Here is a 22,302-nt window from a genome sequence, read left to right on the forward strand (position 1 = left end):
ATGGTCTAGTAATGGTTAACTAACTGCACGCTAATCTTCGCCTAACATTAATACAGCATGAGACTACTCAATAATGTGTTCTTAAATATTAGACAGTGATTTAGCAGAGAAGGTAAAGGTGGGCGGTGTTGAAGAATCCGAGAGAGAACTCTATTTCTCTATCACCAACAATCCCATCCTCATTTCCGTACACTCTCACTCTTCTCTCTTCCTCAAACCGCCGCAGATCTATTCCCTAATCGGTGAGTCTCTATCTCTCTCTGGATCCCTCCTCTTCACAGATATTTCAATCTTTTGTTGATTGATTTATCTCTCTCTCTGTGCTTGTAATTTGATTTTGATTTTGATTTTCATTTTTCTCAATCTTGATTTATTTATTCTCAACTGATCGCATTCATCCCAATGCTAAATTCCCAATCCCTCTAATTACGCTAATTTCCTCCAACTCAGAACCTTAATGGAAATGAATTTAAGCTCTTTGGTGGTAGTTTATGTGTTTTACTCGTTTAGGGAGATACATGGAGAAAAGAAACTCTCAGGCACGCAACTAGAATGTGACATTTCTAGAATGTGACATTGACTTTGTAAAAGAGGGGTGATCAATGTAAATATCACAAATCAAAAGGTTTCATGTATAATATTGTCTAATCCGAGGGAGATAACTGTAATTTATCCTTATCATGGTTAATACTTAATACCAATCTAGCTTTTGATATACACCTTTTTTTCTCCCTCTTTAGAGTGAGTTACTCGTTCCTATGTTAATTGCAGTGCTTGTATGTACTTTGAGAATTTCATTAGCCATAGGCGAATGTGTGGGCTTAACACACCCAACTACATTGGATCGGATAGGTTCTGATACCATAGCAAAGACCATATTCTTGGACTTGTAATAGGCGTTCCTAGGGAAGGGGGAGTGCAGTCCTTAGTCAGCAGAGCTAGCTATACTTTTTGGAAATAAAGCAATATGGATTTTGTGTTCTATTTTACTCTTGCTAAGGAATTAGGTAATTTAAAGTTGCTTTATTTCACAACACACTCTCAGTTTCATTATAGAGCTTATGCCATCAAGTGTTGTCTTAATGTGATGTTTCCGCTATTAGTTGATTTATTTCTGTTATTTTGTTTTACCTGATAGTAATCTTTGCATGAACTTTATAATGAATTTCATGATATTAATTATAAGATGCCACAGACTTTTGATTTTGAGGTTTCTGTATGCAACTTGTCCTACATGCTTAAAGAGAGAGGGATGCTAAAGTCATAGTCTTCACTATTAAGGGTGTGTTTGTGAGTTCTATTTTTAAAGGAAAGAAGGAAAGAGGAGGAGGGAGGGAAGGAAATCCTTTCAAAACCCCTTTCCTCTCCTCCTTTCTCCTCTAAACATGCTAAAAATGGCATTTTATAAACCATTGGTCTATGGTCATCTGTTATCAACTTATCATTGTCTAAAATCTAAATCTTCCGTGCGAATGTTTGTTATGCCTAGGTGCTTCGGGTAAATGGCCTTGGTCACCACAGCCGAAGTGTGTGATGCAAACCCACAATTAATTTTGAGTGGCGAGCTTCGTGCCCTTCAGCCAGTTTTCCAAATTTACGGTCGTCGACAGGTCTTTTCCGGACCGATAGTTACCCTGAAGGTGTTTGAAGACAATGTTTTGGTTCGGGAGTTTCTTGAAGAGAAAGGCAATGGAAGAGTGCTTGTTGTCGATGGTGGCGGGAGCTTGCGCTGCGCAATATTGGGTGGCAACCCTGTAGTACAAGCGCAAAACAACGGATGGGCAGGTATCATTGTGAACGGATGTATAAGAGATGTGGATGAGATCAATGGCTGCGATATCGGGGTGAGAGCACTAGCTTCCCATCCAATGAAAGCTAACAAGAAAGGCATGGGAGAAAAGCATGTTCCTATAAATATTGCCGGGACAAGAATCAGTGATGGGGAATGGCTTTACGCGGACACGGATGGGATTCTGATCTCTCGAACGGAGCTGGCTGTCTGATTCCCAAAGTTCATGATCACTGCCTCCATTTTAAAATATCCATCAATCTGGATAAAGTGGTACATTGGAAAATTGAATGTAGTAATGTAGATACATTGAGTTTTTCTATCTAACCACTTTGTCTAAATTGACAGATATTTTCAACAAATGTAAGGACTATATTTAATAGGCATCTCCTTGGCCTGATGTAGTGCTTTCTGTGCTTGGGTTCTTGACCCAACAGTTTCCTAGTTTCCACTAAATTGTAACGTTATTAATCACCCATGATAATGAAAGTTGGTTGAAGTGTTTGGCCACTTTGACCAAATATAGAAGTACTCTCAGCATTCTGGAAAGATTGACTTGGATTGGAATCAGTATTTTGTCCTAAGATGATGATGATATGTAGCAGATAATTTTGCCCCCTCATTTTAGCGGGGTTCTCTTTATTGTTATTATTTAGAGGCTTGAAAAATATCATGTCTTAATATGCTTCTAAACCAATGGCTTTACCATAAAAGCCAAAGCTTGAGACTCTGAATCAAGCCATAACCCAGGGAAAACGCCAAAGCTTGGACATTATGTTTCACATGAAACAATCGCTAGTTTGAAAGAAGTTTTGATATAGCTACTTGTTTAGTCATACAATTAGTTTAGTAATACATGCTTGATTCTCATTCAATAAAGTCTCAAATTTGAATCTTTTAACAGTGAAAGAAAGAGAGAGAAAAGTTTACTCATTGAATGAATTAACCAATCACAACAACGTAAACATTCTCGACTCAAACAAGGTGGTCTCTGGAAAGGGAAAATATTAAGGTTACGTGGCTTGTTTCTGTTTCTCATGCAGATTGCCACGACATCACCTTGGAAGACACGTGTGCTTCCACACCATGCAAGAGTGCAGCATCTGTCATATGATCATATCTTTCTCTTCTCCCTTTCATTTCACAAAACAAATCACACAACTCTCTCTTTCTTTCTATTCAAACAATTAAAACGCTTCAACAATGGAGGAAAACCAAAAACCCTTTCTTCTTCTTCCAAAACCATACAACTTTGTATCAAAACTAGTAAACTTCCACGCAGACTTAATCTATAACTGCATAGTCTGTATCTTCTCTCCATTCTACTCACTCTTGTCCTTTGCCTCAGAGTTCTTTCATCAGGAAACCAAATACACCGCCGTAGAATCATCAGAACTTCATCAACAAGCTCATCATGGAGGAGGAACCACCACAACCACTACCACCACCACCACCATCACGGGGCTCTTCTTCAAGAAACTTGGGCTTGGGCTTCTGAGTGCTGCATACTTGTGCATAGTTCTGTTCTTGGTTCTGATCGTGGCAACGGTTTTGGGGGTTTGTTTGGTGAAGCTGTGGGTGGAGGAGCCGGTGGTGGTTAGAGAGAATGTGCATTTTGATTACACTGAAGAAAACCCTTCTGCTGTGTTCTCGTTTAATGGGGGAATGAGTGGTTTTGTTGGAAGAACAAAGAGGAATAAGCAGATAAGTGTGCCTGTTGGTCATATGTTTCATGTTTCTTTGCTTCTTGTCATGCCCGAATCTGACTTCAATACACAACTTGGTGTCTTTCAGGTTCCTGCACTTTCTCTCAATTTTCATTCACATTCTCAACATATATTAGCATAGTAATAACTTAATTAGGATCCCAGTGTATGCATTCCATTTTGTTTCAACATTGTGTTCACATGTCAATAAGGGAGGAGGATGAAATTAAGGTGAAGACTTGAACAGTTATTTTTATGCAAAATTATTAGTTAAAAGCTGTTAGATAATAATTTAGTTTGGGAAAAATTCAGATGCAATCGATTTTACGTAAAGTTAATAATTGAGAGCCGTTAAATAAAAATTTAATCAAATAAAAATGTAGTCAAATCAGTCAAATTATCTAACGGCCTCGGTTATGAACTTTACATGAAGTCAATTACGCATGAATTTTTTCCTTAGTTAAATATATCAAATGAGCCGACCGTTATTAACTAACAATTTTAACAATTTTACGTGAGAAGACATATGCATATGAATCTCCATCTAAAATTAAACCTCATTTGTTTCTTGTCAGTTAAGAATTGATAGATAATTTGGCATAGATTATAATCTAGATTATTAACTTTACATAAAGATATTTATAGATAATTGCACCAGAATTTTTCATTTTCATCAAATGTACTTTAGCTTTTGGATTATCTTAAGAGAAATCTTTCTTGAATATAGCTTTTTCACTTTTATCATATAACATTCATTCTTATTTATTTGAAAAATGTTTTAAATTTTTTTATTTGTTTTGCATTTAAACTAATAGTATAGAATTTTTTATTTTTCTATTAAAAATAAATGTTGACTCAGAGTCAACATACCACCGTTTACTATCACAAGTGCAGGTCCAATATCAATGGCCCAATTCTATGATGTTTTTTTATTTTGGTGTTTAAATTGTTTTATTTTTTTGGTAAATTAGGCAAAAGTACCATAGCTGCCACCTATCACCTATCAATGGATTGTTCATAATATATGTTGACGTAGAATAAATAAATGATAAATCCAAAAAAAAATTAAATAAATGATTGGTTAGATAACAAATATGTGTTTGTGTAGTAGACACCAACAAAAATTGGGTGAAGTTCGCAGCTATCATTTATTCATTTTCAAGAAGTATGAAAAATATTAAAGGACGATTAAAATTTATTTTTTTAATTATTATTTTTAGTTATCAACTCATTTTTTTTAAGCTAGTAATGGCATTTCAAAAACAATGGCCCTCTGTTCAAGTATTCCATAATTCATACCATGTGATGTGATGTAATTTATCCGTTTAAACATTTTGAATAAGAGAAGTATAATATCATAATTTTTATACCTAAAAGTTGTTTTTAGCTTATTAGTGTTTTCTAAAACTAGACCCATGCTACTTTACATTATATGTCACCCTAACAAATTTATAGTCTAATGTATATTTGCTGAAGAGTTAGCTACACTAGTTGTTGTTGTTTGTTGTGCAGTTGACAGCCGAACTCCTTACGATGAACGGAAACGTGATAGCAAAATCGAGCCGGCCATCGATGTTACGGTTCAGAAGCTCACCGATTCGACTAGCCCGGACATTGATGATGGGTTTACCTCTAGTACTCGGAGTGTCCGACGAAACCCAGAGCATCATTGTTGATATCTTGAGGCACAAGGAAGAGTATAGAAGAACCAAGGCCATTAGAGTAACCATGCATCCAAGATCAGGAACCTCATCACTTCCACAATTGTATGAGGCCCAAATCATGATCAAGTCACGGTTACCTTGGTCCAAAGAAGTGGTCCGGAATTGGAAATGGACCTTTTATGTTTGGGTGTCAATTTATGTCTACATTGTTCTTCTCATGTTCCTACTATGTTGCTATAGGAGACTATTGTTTCTAGTCACACCGGATTTGTTCGGCCGCGGCGGCGAGCTCCCAAGGGAAGAGCCTCCTAGAGAGCATGATGAAAGTGAGATTTCTGAGTTGTTGAGGAAATTGAGGAGGAGGAGGAGGAACAAGAGGAAAGCTATATCGGATCATGATGATGATGGTGATGGTGTTGAAGAAACCATTGTTGGATCTTCAGGTGAAACCATTAATACAGAAGATGTTACAGGTAGTGTTCCCGTAGAACAAGTTGATGAGGACTCTGGATCGGTGTGTTTTTAAAGGCTTAATTTTTAGAGTAAAAAATACTACGAAAAATGTTAAAAAGTTATCAAAATTTATTATTTTTGGCGATTATTTTGGCCGTCAACCCAATTTCTTTAGTACAGTAAGTGGAAAACATATTTTTAGTTTATATTTTTAAACATTGACAGTTAATTGTTAGCCAAAAAAATAAATTATGTTAGCTCTCTAGCATTTTTCAATATTGCGACAGAGTTAGTGTTTGTAACAAAAATAAAGTCGTTCTTAATTCGCGACTTTTGGATGAGTATAAAGAGATTATGTCATTTGAGTTATAGTCGGTTGATAGAAGTGAGAATAACTGTGTTTATAAACTTATAAATAGATAAAAGTTATTCGGTGGTTACTAAAGGCTTAAAGGGTTAATATGTTTAATTAAATTGTTTAATATATGTGTTAATATTTTGGTCATTATTTTTGGGTGAAGCTATTTTTGTGTTAATTATAAAAACTAGATTGAAAATTTACGCTAAATTTATCTAAAAAAAATTAGTATATTCAAAAAGTAATATATTATTTGTAGGCGTTACACAAGTCAAATGAAAATAATGTGATATTGAAGGGAAGGGTGGAAATAGGCCAAGATAGACTTTATTTCTAACAAGTTAGACATGTAATACGGTTTATTAGTCTCATTTAACGTCTGTTATAAGTTATTTACTGAATATTAAAAATAAAAATAATAGTCTTTAAATAATTAAAAAGTGTAAATACGATTTGAAGTCTTTAACATTATATTTTTCAGTATAATAAAATTATAATTACGTATTTTATAAGTTTAGGTCCCAGTGTGACCGACTAAGGTTCAATTTAGATAAATAATTTAATTAATTTTAAAAAAAAAATAGTTTAAATAATAAAATTTATATTAAAAATAATTTATAAATAAATTATTTTATATTTAATTTTTTAATTTTAAGTGTTTATTTAAAAAAAATAATAAAAAGTTTTTTTTATTTTTAGAGGAATTATTTTTTTAATTTTTTTATGAGTACTTAAATAATTTTTTAAAAAATTATAATTTGGTTTTGAAAATTGCACTAGATATTAATACTACTATTTTTTATAAGTCAGAAATTTAAAAAAGTAACTTTTAAAGTTTCTCAAATAGGTCTTTAATCACTTAAATAGTTTTTTAAGTTTTGAAAATTGCACTAGATATTTATACTACTACTTTTTATAATTTAAAAGTTCAAAAAATAACTTTTAAAACGGTTAAATAAAAAAAATAAAAAATATGGATAAAAATTTATGAAAGTTTAAAACTCTCAATAATCACAAATAAATATTCACAAAATTAATTTTTGTGGATACGAATATTCAATACTCCACCTTTCCAAGATTTACATAAATTAAAAAACGATGAGACATTTTCATTGTCTCAGTATGTAAAATGGGAGCATATAAAGCGCTATTAATTTTTGACAGTCTGTTGAATGCTGAAGAGACTTACACGTTCAAAATGAATAGCCTACTTCAAATATTTCATAGTGTATGGAGGTGAGACGATTTGGGGAGAAGTGAATCGCGAAGAGTATGGCTAGAGTGTTTTGGGGTTCCGTTACATATTTGGTCAATGGATACGTTCAAGATGATAGGAAGACAACGGAGGGAGGTGGTTGCGTGTGATAAAGTCATGGAATCGTGTACCTCATTTAGTATTGGACGTGTTCTAATTGATACTTGTGTTACGGATGTGATCAATGAATATATCCATATCACATTAGGTACCAGTGGATTTGACGTATTGGTAAAAGAGGTGGAACAGGAAGTATATAGCTTGCAATGTAGCTCGGAAAATGTGGCGCAGGAAGTCGAAGGTGGCGTTCACCGGAATAACGGAAGAACAAGGGTCTTTGATGATGTAGCTATAACGTCGCCAATATTAAAAAAATTGATAGATTACGGAGATTAGACAGTGGTAATGGTTACGGAGGGGCAACGAAAGGAGGTTGAAGATGAGGATAGAATGGTAAAATCTGAATCAATTTTAAATGAATGGAGTTTTAATAATTTAAGGCTCAATCAAACAAATTTGGTAACGCATCAGCCAATTAATGTTGGTACTGAAGGCTTAGCAGATTTTGGGGGATATAAAGAGAGTTATGAAGCAGATTCTGAACTTACCATCCCGTGAAATTATAAGTGTAAGTTTAATGGGCTGGTAAGAGGGATAAAAAATAATAAAGGGGTGAGGGATAACAATTGGGCCAATAATGTTGATTTTCAAAACAATTGCGATTTGGGCCAAGGGGGGACAAGTCCTGTACCACATGGCCAGGAGGGAGGTGTGCTTAGCTGTTCTAGGCTGGTTCAAGGCCAGCTGGGTCAGGTTGGTAAGGATCCGGTGGCAAGGACTGGGTCTAGCACTTCTCCAGTGCTGGTAGGGAGGACTCCTAGACCTGGAGGGTATGTTAAGGAGCATGAACGTAGCCGAGCCTCTCACACTGCAGACAGTGTGGCACGACGTCGGGTAGACTGGGTGGTGGCGTTGGTCTCGATAGCGGGCGACTGTGCCAGCTACAAGGGAAGCGACCGTGGTGTGCTAGGAGGTAGAGGCAAGTCAATGAGGAGGTTATCCCAAGTTGAAGTCGTCCAAGGCCTGTCGGTGGGGAGCTGGAGCTGGACAATGCTGGTGCGGTGAAGAGGACGGGAGGAAAGGCCAAACCGGTGGTGACAGGGGGCAATCGAACAAAATTTGAGCCTGCACAGGAATCTAGAACAGAGGCAGGAGGATATATGAAATGGGTGATGGAACATAATGAACTTTCTGAAGGAATTGAAGGCGTTCTTGTTACTGGAACGAAGCAAACATGTGAAGAGGATATTTGTGTTAACAAGGATAAGAAGGTTGCTGAGGCAATGTTGTTACCTGAGGGGATTCAATGAGAGGAAGACACGAACGGAAGAGTTGACGACGAATACGGTTTTGGGGATTATTATCAAATCAAAGGTGTTACTGATGTAGGTGAAGTTAACGAAAGCTTGGGGTTCAATTCGTATGATGGCAGAACCCTGTTGGGGGCAAAATGCAAAAGAGGGCTATGGAGACACAAAAAATCATATGGAGGAAGAAAGGCAGGGCAATGATGATGATGACAGGGGTGACGAGCGTGTAAGCTTGGAAGAGCAACAGTTGGACTTGGGATTTAGCAAAGGAATTAGGAGCAACACTATGCAATGAAGAAGACGACATAATGGCTATCCTTCAAGAACAGAATGAAGAAATTGCTCAGAAAAGAAGATTGGCAAAGCAGAAGGCTAAAGCAAGTTGGAACAGGCCTAAAAGTCACAATCAGGTGTATAATAATATTTTAAAATGATTATTAGTTCCTGGAATGTTAGGAGGTTAAAGGGTGATGGAAAGTTGAGAATGGTTAAAGACCTTAAGAAAAAACAAAGGTTGAATATGCTAGGCCTGATAGAGACCAAAAGATAGGTAGTAACAAAGTTTTATGCTTTGAAAATTTCGGGGAATGCTTGTGTGGGGTGGGAGTATGTGGAGTCTGACGATGCTTCTGAAGGATTGTTGTTAATGTGGGATGAGGATTTTTTTTAAATGAATAATTGTTATAAAGGTGAGAGATGGTTATGTGTTGAAGGTATGTTGTCGGAGAATTCTATTAATTGTGCTTTCTTCTTGGTTTATGGTGCGCATGCTAGAGATGAGAAACTTGTTGTATGGGAGGAGTTGAACTATATGTGGCTAGCTTGTGTTAGGGACCCTATTATTTTTTGGGGAAATTTAATGAGATTGCACAGGTGGAAGAAAGGAGAGGTACTGATAGTTTATTTTTGTCAATACAAGATTTCAAGAATTGCACAAATGACATGGATTTGGTGAACTTGTCAATTACTAACTGTAAGTTTACATGGTTCAGAGGACGGTCTTGTAGCCGTATTGACAGAGCTCTGGTTAGCTTGGAATGGCTTGAGGCGTTCCTGGATACTCGCTTAAGGGGGTCTACGGGGCTTGTCAGATCATTGCCCTATTATAGTGGAAGACAAAAGGATAAGGGATGGACCGCGACTGTTTCGAAGCCTAGATTCATAGTTTACACATGAAGGGTTTCTAAGTATGGGGAGATGGCACAGAAACAACTTTGGTCACATGGACAAGAAAATCATGAAGTTTAAGGAAGAGATCAAGAAGATTGATGACATGGTGGGTAATAGGACATATGATGGAACAGTGGAAGCAAGAAGGAGGACGTTAATTACGTGCTGCAAGAAGTGGTATGTGAGGAAAGAATTACATTTGAAGCAGATGTCGATGTCTAGCCATGTGAGGCACATGGATAAAAACACAAGATATTTTCATAACTTAGCTTCTGCGAGAAGGAGGAATAATGGGATTGATACTCTGGTTATTAATGGAAGATTGATAAGGAATCAAGCGAGGATCAAAATTTCTATCAGAGAGTTTTACATGGAGTTATATCATCAAGAGAAGTCTCCTACGGTGGGGTTCAGAGACGGGCTGGTGGAAAGGATCGATGATGAGGATGCTATGGCTCTAGAGAGGCTACCAACTCCTGAGGAGGTTAAGGAGGTAGTGTGGGATTGTGAATCGTCTAAGGCTCCAGGAAGTGACGGTTACAATATGAATTTAAAAAAGAATTGTTGGGATGATATTGGCTCTGAGTTCATGGAAGCAGTATTGGGTTTCTTCTAGTCTTCAAGGTTGTCGACAGATGCTAAGAAAATCAAAGATTTGCGCCCAATTAGCATGTTGGGGTGTGTGTATAAGGTAATCGTGAAGATGTTAGTTAGGAGGATGAGAGCATTTATGCCAGGACTAGTAGGCGAGACGCAGAGTGCATTTGTCAAGGGTCGAAAGATTCATGATGGAGCCCTTATCGCGTGCGAAACGGTTCAGTGGATTAAATTGAGGAAGAAGGAAGCAGCAATAATAAAGTTAGACTTCCAGAAGGCTTATGACGGAGTAAAGTGGAGCTTTGTAGACCTAGTATTGCAGAAGATGGGGTTTAAACGAAGATGGAGGGGATGGATTATGGAATATGTGAGTTCGTGCTCCATGTCAGTTTTGATAAACGGCTCGCCTTCTAAGCTGTTCAAGATGAAAAAGGGCCTGCAACAAGGTGATCCTCTGTCTCCGTTCTTGTTTGTTCTCATTGTTGATGTCCTACATAGAATGCTTGGGGAGGCTGTTAGGAACGGTCGCATATCACCGTTGTTGGTTGGGAATGATCATATTGAGTTGTTGCACCTCTAGTTTGCTGATGATACTATTTTATTCTGCCCTCCTGAGGAAGAGACCATCAAGAATTATAAGAGGCTGCTTCGTTGCTTTGAGTTGATGTCAGGCTTAAGCATTAATTTTGATAAATCGAGTTTGATTCCCATTAACTGTGATGAGCAGTGGGTACAACATATGTGTAGTGTGTTAGGCTGCAAGCAAGACACTCTTCTAGTTAAATATTTGGGCATCTCATTAGGTGCGAACCCACGGTTGGTTAAGACGTGAAAGCCAATAATAGACAAAGTGGAGGAAAAGTTGAGCCTCTGGAAAGCGAATGCGCTAAATAAATTCGGTAAGTTGGAGCTTATCAAATCTATGCTAAATAGCCTTCCGGTGTATTATTTGAGCCTATACAAGATGCCAAAAGCTATTGCAGAGAAACTTATTTCCTTGTAAAGAAGATTTCTATGGATTAAGGAGGACGGGAGGAATGGTACGGCATTGGTTAAGTGGAAAGTGGTCTATGCTCCTAAGAGACTAGGTAGGCTAAGAATTGGGGATGCTATGGTTTGCAACACATCCTTTCTATTTAAGTGGTGGTGGCGGTTCTCAAAGGAGAAGTGTCCATTGTGGAAGAAAGTAGTTTACTCTTGTAAAAACTTGAATCCAAACAAGTTTCTATCCTCTCAGAAATTGCCTGATCGGGGACGGGGGTACGTGGAAGGATATTTGCCAGTTATAGTTCAAGAATCAAGACGTTAGGCAGAAGATGATTATTGGGTTGTCTATGGAGGTGGGTGATGAGAGACAAACTCCGTTCTGGGAGGATGTTTAGATTCTTGGAAGGTTCTTCAAATATCATTTTCCAAGGCTCTACTCTGTTTCAAACAAAAAAGATTCCATGATAGGGGATTGTGGGTTTTGGGATGGGTTAGTCTGGATATGAAACTTTCAATGGAGGCGAAAACTATTCCAATGGGAATTGGAACTAGTGAACCAGCTTCACCATACTTTAAGGCTAGTCAAACTTGCATATGGCAGAGAGGATAGAGTCATGTGGAAATATGATAAACTATGTATTTTTTCTACTAACTCATTTGTGCAGGTGTTGTAAGTGGAAATGGCGCCGGAGGATATATCAAATTACAGCTTTACTAGGACTATTTAGAAAGGGCTTGTCCCACCTAGAGTGGAGTTGTTTGTTTGGTTTGTTTTGACTGGTAGGGTCAATACAAAGGAGAGACTAAGTCGGTTCGGGGTTATCAACCAAGAAGATACTTTATGTCTTTTATGTAACATATATGATGAAAATAGTCACCACTTGTTTCTTGGATGAAATTTTTCTTGGCAGGTATGGTGTGCTTGGATATCATATGTTGGTATTCTATGGACATATCCAAGTACGGTCAAGAAGCATTTTCAGAGTTGGACTGAGTTATCAAATAGGAAGGAGGAGTGCAAGAGATGAATGGTGTGCTTTTGTGCCATTGTGTGGAACATATGGTTGGAGTGAAACTGTAGGATCTTTCAGAATAAAGAAAAAGGAGTAGAGGAGATTATTAACATATCCTTTCAGAGCTACATTGAGTGGTTAGGTGCAAACCATTTTTGTTGTTAATGGCAATGTCGGAGATGACATAGAGGTGTTATGGCCATAACGGGTGCTTCGGATATTTTAATTTTTTGTTATTTGTTTCTTTGTTTATTGTTTCTTGCTCCACTGCTTGTGTTGAGTTCCTCTTTCAAAAAAATAAAAATAAAAAATAAAAAACTAAAAATAAAGGGTAAAGATATGAACATAAGCTTTCATGCTCGTTATATTTTTCGCAGGCTCCGTGATGAGATTATTGAATTACTTATTAAATTTAAATACATTTATTATATATCATTTGAAAAATAAACTTGTCCACTCTAAATACTTTAGAAAATATTATAGGATTTGTTATGGCCTCATGGTAGTACTTTGATTTGATTTATAATATGTGATTTAGCACATACATTTATTTTATCAAATTAGATATTATGGTTCATATCATGGTTCACAATTCAAAGGCATGTCTAAAATAACTAAAGTCCACGTCAAAGTTTAAAGTCATTTTTCTTATGTGCTCGATCTTATTTGTTTAATTTAACATGAAAGATTTTAACTGCACCTACAAATATGTTAATATGTTTAAATATAAAATCTCAACAATTCTTAAATAAGAGGAAAATAACCACCTACTATTATAGGTGGATAAATTACAAAAAAGATAACAAACTTATTTTTTTTACTATATAAATACTCTATCAAAGTAATGTATTTCTCAACTCTAATCTACTAAAAAAACCTACTTAAAATCTTTGCTAACTTAAGCATTGGAGTTTTTTTATAGGTACCATTCCCAACCTCTCTGAAAAACTCGGATGGTATCATATCGTCGGAGGAGACGTCGGAGCATTCCACCGAAAAGGACTTGGACCTCACATTCAGTCCCAAATCATACTAGTTTAAGGTAAGTCTCGAAACATTAGACGCAACCATCGCAAACAACCACCCAAAAGATAGGACACATTACGTTTGATTCGGAACCCCATAAAGAAGACCAACCCAACGCATACCCAGAGAGAAGGAAAGGCACTGACGAAAAGATAGATCAAAGAAACATAGAAAAAAAAGGAATAGGCTCTAAAATTTATAGATTTAGCGGATTTGGAGATCGAAACACCACAGAACTTATGGGTTTGTTCATGGATATCAAGATCAGTTAGAACAACTCGAGATCGAACTAGAATGATAACGTGGGTCCGAAAGAGCCCTACGACAGAAAATACGACAATGAAGGGAGTTGGAAGAAAAATTAAAGAGATTAGAATCCAACCTTAGGGGTAGGAGATCCCAAGTTGATCGAGAATCCACGTCTTTGGGGAGTGAAGATCCTTAAAAATTTTAAAAACCCAGATATAGACCTCTATGATGGAACAAACGACTTGAGACACTACCTAAGCAACTTCAAGAGTCGCAAGTATCTAGCTGACGCCTTTGATGCAACTCGGTGCAAAGCCTTCCCGACTATATTGACCAAGGTAGCGAAGAAATGATTTGACAACCTTGGTTGGTCACTCTTTTTGATGATTTGGCCAAGAGCTTCCTCACTCAATTCTCCATTCAGAAAGATAAAGCTGAATATGCTCCAAGCCTCTTGGATGTCAAATAAGAGGTCAGAGAATCCCCTAGATCCTACATGAAAATATTCAACAAAGCATATTTGAAGATTTAAAACTTGCCTACTGAAGCAGTTATTACGGGGCTCGTTAATAGCCTCATAGCTCCATTCTCACCGTTCATATAAAAAAGATAATTGACTTTATTGTTTGAAGTGCAACAAAAAGATGAAAATTACATAAATCTGTAAGAAATCTCCCAGATCATGAAGCCTCAATAAAGTTGGAAAAATAACTATAAACTCAGGTACATAGAAAAAGACCACAAAATAAAATAGGAGTGCAAAGATTGAGAAAGATTGTCAGATCCCATAAGCACCCCAGATCGATGTGTCCACCCCATCATGAGAGAATTTTCTATAGGTAGACAATTAAGTTGTTTCAAAAAAGATATCTCGAAAAAGCCTATCAAGTTAAGAAAGACTATACAAAACACAACCTCCACTATAACCTTTGCACTAGAACATATTAAAGGTGGGTAGCCCGGTCATAATGATCCCTTAGTGATAACAATAGTCCTATCCAATGTCAGCCTCCACAAAACATTGGTGGATCCAAAAAAATTTATAGACATCCTTTTCAAATTTTCCTTTGACGAGTTTAAATTAGAAGAAAATGACTTAAAGACATACCTAGACACTCTATTCGGATTAGGAGAAACACCAAATTGACCTATTGGGTACATAAGCCTTTATACTGCCTTCAGCAAAAGTCCTAAAGCCTATACCGTCAGTGTTAACAGCATCGTGGTAAACACCCCATTTACCAACAATGAATTAATAGGTCGAATAATGCTAAATCGACTAGTTACTGTAGTAACCACCCTTCATCGATGCATGAAATTTTCAACAAAGGAGGGGATAACTGATATTTACGGGGGTCAAAAGAGGGACATAGATGCTACAACAAAAGTTTTAACCTAAGAACTAGCCCCACAAGCAAAAAATTCAACAATTTAGAGCTCGAATAGAGGCCATAAGCACATTAGACAACTCCCCATCCCACAAATGGGGATTTATCTTTCTACTTGCCACGATATTAAAGCAATGATTCCAATGGGGTCAAATGAAGAAAGCCTAAAAATTAGACTCTATAATGAGCTTGAAAACCTCCAAGTATATAGAGAAAAATCTGACCTCTTCCCCAAAGTACAACCTCAAGAAGAAGCTTCCAAACAAAAAAATGGCTATGAAGTATGAAATGCATTGAGAATATCATAAGAAGAAGCTTATCAACTGGCGACTTTGTTCTGATTCGAAATGACATTGGGCCAAAATCGAGTGAAAGAAAGCTAGAAACAAAATAGAAAAATCTCAACAAAGTCATTCAAGAATTTGAAAAGAACTACTACAAAATATTCGACTTGCTTGAAAATGATCTACCTAGATCATACCATGTATACAACTAAAGAAATACTACAGATAGAAAGTGAACCTTACTCCCTAATGCACATTTTTTTCTGACTTCAAGATTTTATTGAAGGCATTTTTAACGCGCATCAAAGTAAGGATTAAGAGTTTCACTTGTAAAAAGCTCTTAGTACAACTGGCTATCTATTGTAATTTCTTTCAAAAGATTGATAAAGCAAGTTATCTACATTTATACGAGACCTCATTGAATTCGACCTACAAGACTTAAACTCATGCTTGAAAAAGTGCAAAAATAGCTTCACTAACTTTGAGAGTCAAGGCTATGAAGCGACGAGGTCTGAGTTCAATGACATATTATATAAACGAATTGAAGTGAATTCAAAATCGTAAAAATAATTCTAAATCCCACAACTCGTACAAAAAATGAGTTAGGAGAAAGTCAAAATGACAAATCAAAAAGGGTAGGAGCGAAAACAACAAGAAAATAATCTTCCAACCAAACAACTCATACAAAAATGAGTTGGAAAGAAAAGAAAGGATTGTGAAAATATTTCAAACAAAATCAAAACATAAAACAATGCTCCAATTAAAACAACTCATACTAAACGAGATAACAAAATTAGAGATGACGAATTAAAAGTGTGGAGGTGAAAACCATACGGTAAAAAGATACAAGTTACAAGGTAATCCACAAGCTACATTACAAATCGAAAGCATGCGAGTTTTAAAAGCATGCACAACACTTAGCGAAATTAAAGCTAACAATGCTATTCAATAATAGATGTAGATTAGAAGCATGCAAACAAAGCAACATTACTTAGTGCAATTGAAGTCAAAATCTCCTAACAAAAGGGGACAAATATCCAAAATATTATAATATTTGTTCAAAAAGTCCACAACTCAAACAATATACAAACAAAAAAAACAAAGAAAAAGATAAACAACAACAGCATCAAAGGGAACGACCTTAGATGGGAGGTCGGTAGAGGAGACCTCGAGAGTTTTATCTTCAAACTCAGGGGCACCTTGTTCAATGGCATTAAAGGTTGGTCTCACCAAATAATTCAAGATAAAAGGATAAAAACTAATCATCTTCTCCCATTCAATAATGGCACCATACAAAACACTCAACATAACAACACTCATAGTGAAGACAGCGACAGCGCCGCCGCACCAAAAGCAACACCATCATTTCTGACAAGAGTAAAAATCCCACAACATAACTAGCCACAACCAAAAAAAAGACAAATAAATAGAAAAAATCATTTTTTTCATAAGGAATTATTTTTTTTCAACATCCATTCATTTTTAAAGTATTAGCATCATATTAACATCAAAACTTAGAAGATAGTAGATGAAGTGAAAACACGCTTGATGAAACATGAATAAGCAATAACAATGAAGAAGAGGGAGTAAAGAATGTCAAAAAGAAGAAGAAGAAGGGCCAAGAATAGATAAATGTGAATATGGGCCAAAAAAGTAAAATCATCTCACTTTAAATAACGTGCGTGGTTACCAAGGTAATTGAAAAGACGTGCGTACAGTTTCAGAATACAAAAACGTAACGCCACATCAATTTCAAAATCACGTCGAGTTTCCCAACTTGTTCTCTTAAATCGCATTGGAAATCCGACATGATCGACTTGCTCAAGCGACAATAGTAAGATCCAAAGAATGACTTGATTGAATGATCGAACCCAACTTACAAGAACTCAGCCTCGAGTAGGGGCACCATTCATATCTTAGACCACAATTCAAAGTCAGGTTCAAAATGACTAAAATTCACTTCAGAGTCCAAAGTCACTCTCCTTACGTGTCTGATCTTATTTGTTTGACTTATCATGCAGAATCTTAACTGCACTTACAAACATGCTCATATATTCAAATATGAGATCTTAACAATCTCTAGATAAAATAAGAAATAACCACCCACTATTATAGGTGGATAAGTTATAACAAGATAACAAACTTATCTTTTTTACTATATAAATACCCCATCAAGTTCAAGTATTTCTCAACTCTAATCTATTAAAAAAATTTATCTAAAATATTTGCTAACTTAAATGTCGGAGTCCCTTGCATGTACCACCCCCAATTCTCACTTAAAGACCTCAGACGGTTTCACCACTTCAGAAGAGATGTTAGCATCATCATAAAAAGGAACATGGACCTCACGTTTAGGGCCAAATCACTAGTTTTAAATAACCTTCGAAAATGTAGTATATATTTTTAATAGATGTAATTAATTTGTCCTACATAAAGTAATTCTAAATTTATTTATTATATATTTAAAATTTTTCTAATTTAAGACAATTTTAATACATTGACATTATAAAATATTTTACACATTTTGTATTTATTTTATTGGATGACTATTCAAGCAGTCAATGTTATAGATAATTATTTTTGTTAATGTGACATTATATAATTAAATGCACATGTAAAATTATTTTATTCTATTAGTATATCAAAATTAAATTAAAAAATTAATTGTTAAAAAAATTAATTCAAACTATCACAATTTCATAAAATATATTTTATAGGGCAAAAAACCTAAATAAACCAGGCTGAGAAATTTTTTACCCAAATCAGCCAAAACCAAAATTTTTTCAGCAATCAACCAATGAACATAATAATGTAATTCGAATCAACATGATTCGATCCAAGAATGCAAGTAATTCGAAACAACTTGCTTTGAAATACATATAAAATGAATTTCATGTAATTCGAATCAACATGGTTCAAATTATGCATTGTTAAATCGAATCTAGTCGATTCGAACTACTAGGAAGAACGACCTAAACAGAATTCGAATTAGATCGATTCGAATTACTAAGAAACAAGAAGCAAAGGTTAATTCGAGTTTACTTGATTCGAATTATGTATATATAGTGTGAATTAGGTTGTTTCGAATTATTATGTTCCAGACCTGTATATATATGTGATGAACGTGAGTTGCTCTCATTATTGAGGGGTCATATGGCTGGTGAGGACAGTTTTATAGTGTTGGTTCACCACAGAGGATCGATTAAGAGGAAAACTCGTTTCGGTGTCAAGTTCACCGATAAGGATCCTCTCTATATTATCGTGAGTTCTACGACGAGCTATGATGACCTTGCTAGGTCTGTACTGCTGAAACTTGGTCTGAATAGTGTGAAAAGGGTTAAGAAGTTTTTATATCGCATTCCAATCACGGTACTCCAAGATAGCGTGAAGTATGATTGTTTCATGATTGGGAGTGACAAGGACTTGCAGGTCATGTTTCTTTGTCGCCGACAGTTTCCCGAAGTGAGGACACCGGAGCTGTTGGCAAAGCTGGTTGATGTGGTGTCCAGCTCGGGGGGTTCGAACCGGAATACCAACACTTTAGCGACGGCTGCTGGTTCTAGCTCAAGACCTACCGTTGCATCTTCCTCAGTCCTTGCATACGAGCCACCCGCCCCGCATGTCGCCTCCCCTTCGTTCGCTGTTGATCTCAACGGTAGTGTTGGCGACGAGGTTGGAACAGCGAAACTTCTACCTACCTTTGTACAATGTGCTGCACCGGCTGGGACTGTAGATGGATTGTTTGATGATCTAGAGGATGATGATGTCGAGCCGGATATGATTGCTGATGACAGTGGCGATGACATTGGAGCGAGTGAGCTTGCCGGTGCGGGTGGTGGTTCTAGCTCTGGCACACAACAGTACCTTCCACATTTTTCATCTTTGGACCTGGATGCCATGAGGCAGGCGGAGGTACTTGGGGAGCCTGTTGGATTTGGCGCTAGAGATGCAGAAGGGTCAGCTGGTATGACAGAGTTCTAGGTTGGTCAGCAATTTCAGGATAAGAAGGATGCCCTGTTAAGTGTGAAGACTTATAGCATCCGCCGAGGTGTACAGTACAAGGTAGTGGAGTCTGATTATCGCCGTTATGTTGGCAAGTGTTCTGAGTTCGGGAATGTGTGCACATGGTTGATTCGGCTGAGTCTCCGGCAGCGTAAGGGCATTTGGGAGGTCAAACGGTACAATGGATCGCATACTTGTCTGGCCAGCTCTATCTCCAGCGATCACAGGAGTTTGGATTATCATATGATATCGACATTCATTATGCCAATGGTTAGAGTCGATGCATCCGCCAGCATCAAGGTGCTCCTAAATGCAACTGCCTCACACTATGGGTTTAGGCCTACCTACAGGAGGGTCTGGATGGCGAAGCAGAAGGCTGTTGCCCTCATTTATGGTGACTGGGATGAGTCTTACAACGAGCTCCCAAGGTGGGTGTTAGGAGTGCAGGTGACCATGTCTGGTTCTATTGCAGTTCTTCGGACTAGCACTGTTCGAGTTGGGGGACAGCTGGACGAATCTCAGGCTTATTTTCACAGACTATTTTGAACTTTCCCACCGTGTATCGAGGTATTTCGTCATTGCAAGCCGTTGGTGAGTATTGATGGGATCCATCTATATGGCAAGTATGGGGGTACTTTACTTGTTGTGATTGCACAGGACGGGAACTCCAACATACTCCCTGTTGCATTCGCACTAGTCGAGGGTGAGAATGCTGAGTCGTGGTCATTCTTTCTCTCCCACCTCCGCCAGCACGTTACACCACAGCCGAGTCTGCTCGTTATTTCTAACAGGCATAATGGCATCAAGGCCGAGCTTGAGGCTCCCGACGGGGGCTGGCTACCTCCGGCTGCGTACCGGGCTTTCTGCATTAGACACGTAGCAACAAATTTTGCCCTAACCTTCAAGGGTAAAGACGCAAGGAGGCTTCTCGTGAACGCTGCCTATGCTAATACCGAGGTTGAGTTCGATTACTGGTTTGATATTCTTCGATTTCTGAGTGTGTGAATTCAATCCTCAAGGGTGTGAGGAACCTTCCTATATGCTTGTTGGTGAAAGCAATGTATGGTCGGTTGGCCGAACTTTTTATACGCAAGGGGAGAGAAGCCGAGGCCCAGCTGGGTATTGAACAACAATTCAGTCAACACCTAGTTAAATGTATCGAGGCCAATTTGAAGATGGTAAGGTGCTTCACAGTTACTTTGTACGACAGGGATAACTCCGAGTACACGGTCGTAGAGACCATTCCTACTGGTTCTTTCTCCCTGGACAGCTACAGGGTCTCACTCGGATCTCAGACATGTGATTGCGGATACTTCCAGTCACTTTATTTCCCTTGTCCGCACGCACTGGCATGCTGTGCGTACTCACGAGTTACTTGGCACTCCTACGTCCACCATGTCTATCGCCTCAGCAACGTTTTTAGTGTTTATCATATGGGATTCAGACCTCCAATCCCAGAGGATTTTTGGCCACCATATGATGGGCCGACAGTGATACCGGACCTGAACAAGAGGCGTGCAAGGGAGGGTCGTCCCAAGTCTACTCGGATACGGACAAATATGAACGAGACAGATCCAAACCGGCCTAAGAGATGCGGTTTATGTCGACAACCCGGACACACTCGTCGGAGCTGCCCACAGGTTGGAGGTAGCCAAGGGATACAGTCGTAGCTGGGTAGGATTGGTTCTATGTTGTTTGATCTACTAGTGTCCATTGTTCGGAGTTTTAGTTTTTAAGGGAAAAATGTTCTAGTTAGAAATGCATTATATGTCTGTTATTTTTAACGACTATGAATATTTTCATAATATAATATTAAATGAAAAAGTACATAGTAAACACATTAAAAGTACGTAACTGAACTAATATAAATAAGTAAAGTAAACTAGTTTTCATAGTGGTTGATACAATTTAATCTCTTAGAAACAGACACACACATCAACTGATAAACTAAATGACCCCACGATACAACACTGATAACCGAAATAGATAAACATAAGTATGTAGCATACAATGAAGTAACAAACATCACAATACAAAAATCATCTAAACAGGTGCGATCCCGTGAAGCAACATCGTGGGACCCGTGTCCTATGACCTCTCCGGATCAGCGGCTCCTCATCCTCTATCTCATCCTCCTCATCATCTGGGGTGGCTGTGCAAGCCTCGTAGGGTGGACATGTAAAGGCCGGGATGACGAAAGCCCTGCAACTGAATGTGACCCAGCAGTAGCTGCGGAAGGGGGTGTACCGCCCAGGGCAAAATAGTCAGCTGGAGGTACGGATGGAGGCTCATTCAGATCTACATCTAAATGTGCCTGTGACCCCATCGTCTGACCCCTTCGACGACCAGCCTCATCCTCCTGCATGATGGCAGTGATCCCATCTAGGAAGTGCTCCCCACCGTACTCCGCATCAAGACTATCACCGGCAAGAAAGTCTGAAAACATGGTACTCGGACTCATCCATGGTATACTCTTCTGAAGCATCTGGTCGTGACCGGGGACAACGACAAAGTAATCTCCGAATGGCCCCGCTCCTAGTCCAGCGTCAACAGGTGCCGAAGGATCTCCCAAACCAGACCCATACCACTCTCCACCAACTCCGCCAGCATCGGGTATAACAACCCCCTGAGCAGCCCCTCCTGGAACGGCATTGTCACGAGGATCACCTCCAACGTGGTGGTCTGCAGGCCATCTCCGTCTACCCCCACGACCTCTTCGTCAACCACGACCTTACCTGCCTGGTCACCATCCTCCATAGCCTGGTCCAGCCACCTCCACTCCCGGTCGCTACGTCGTGTCCCAACACGAGCTCTCCTGTCAACCCGGGGCCTATCAGGTACGTCATCGACTCGGTCCTTGTCGAGAACTCTACCGACACCCCTCTGTGTTGCCTCCACTGGAATAGGAATATCTCTAGGATCCCTCAAGTACATTTCTGGTGACAAGAACCTCTTTCCGTGCTGACGCCACCACTCTAAGAAGTCATGTAA

At 38.1% G+C, this 22,302-nt stretch overlaps 4 protein-coding genes across 5 annotated transcripts; all 4 read left to right on the plus strand.

Moving 5' to 3' along the window:
• On the plus strand, positions 1-2,373 carry LOC107485967 (putative 4-hydroxy-4-methyl-2-oxoglutarate aldolase 2). Its single transcript, XM_016106510.3, has 2 exons — positions 1-242; positions 1,490-2,373. Exon 2 carries the CDS (start codon positions 1,503-1,505, stop codon positions 2,001-2,003), a length of 501 nt encoding a protein of 166 aa, XP_015961996.1. The 5' UTR covers positions 1-242; positions 1,490-1,502; the 3' UTR covers positions 2,004-2,373.
• A 576-nt stretch (positions 2,374-2,949) lies between these two features.
• Positions 2,950-5,758, plus strand: LOC107485968 (seipin-1). 2 transcript variants are annotated; one of them, XM_016106512.3, is made up of 2 exons: positions 2,950-3,583; positions 4,987-5,758. In XM_016106512.3, exons 1-2 carry the CDS (start codon positions 2,993-2,995, stop codon positions 5,683-5,685), a joined length of 1,290 nt encoding a protein of 429 aa, XP_015961998.1. In that variant the 5' UTR covers positions 2,950-2,992; the 3' UTR covers positions 5,686-5,758. The 2 variants fall into 2 exon arrangements, with proteins under 2 accessions (XP_015961998.1, XP_015961999.1); XM_016106513.3 differs by having other exon boundaries at positions 5,008-5,758.
• A 4,026-nt stretch (positions 5,759-9,784) lies between these two features.
• LOC107485917 (uncharacterized) lies at positions 9,785-10,381 on the plus strand. The gene has a single exon (XM_016106451.1). The coding sequence runs from the start codon at positions 9,785-9,787 to the stop codon at positions 10,379-10,381; it is 597 nt and encodes a 198-aa protein (XP_015961937.1).
• Positions 10,382-18,462: 8,081 nt separating this feature from the next.
• Positions 18,463-20,316, plus strand: LOC107485918 (uncharacterized). The gene is made up of 3 exons (XM_016106452.1): positions 18,463-19,221; positions 19,309-19,833; positions 19,969-20,316. The coding sequence occupies exons 1-3, from the start codon at positions 18,463-18,465 to the stop codon at positions 20,314-20,316; spliced, it is 1,632 nt and encodes a 543-aa protein (XP_015961938.1).
• Positions 20,317-22,302: the final 1,986 nt, after the last annotated feature.

This window comes from Arachis duranensis, chromosome 4 (genome assembly GCF_000817695.3).
Source record: "Arachis duranensis cultivar V14167 chromosome 4, aradu.V14167.gnm2.J7QH, whole genome shotgun sequence".
Classification (NCBI taxonomy): Eukaryota; Viridiplantae; Streptophyta; class Magnoliopsida; order Fabales; family Fabaceae; genus Arachis; species Arachis duranensis.

Bases quoted from the DNA above. Each gene is read 5' to 3' on its own strand.
- LOC107485968 (XM_016106512.3), top strand. From the start codon at position 2,993: ATGGAGGAAAACCAAAAACCCTTTCTTCTTCTTCCAAAACCATACAAC. The intron at 3,584-4,986 runs GTTCCTGCACTT...TAGCTACACTAG, and splicing joins CACAACTTGGTGTCTTTCAG to TTGTTGTTGTTTGTTGTGCA.
- LOC107485917 (XM_016106451.1), top strand. From the start codon at position 9,785: ATGGGGAGATGGCACAGAAACAACTTTGGTCACATGGACAAGAAAATC.
- LOC107485967 (XM_016106510.3), top strand. From the start codon at position 1,503: ATGGCCTTGGTCACCACAGCCGAAGTGTGTGATGCAAACCCACAATTA.
- LOC107485918 (XM_016106452.1), top strand. From the start codon at position 18,463: ATGGCTGGTGAGGACAGTTTTATAGTGTTGGTTCACCACAGAGGATCG. The intron at 19,222-19,308 runs GTACTTGGGGAG...CAGCAATTTCAG, and splicing joins ATGCCATGAGGCAGGCGGAG to GATAAGAAGGATGCCCTGTT. The intron at 19,834-19,968 runs GCTTATTTTCAC...GTGATTGCACAG, and splicing joins GACAGCTGGACGAATCTCAG to GACGGGAACTCCAACATACT.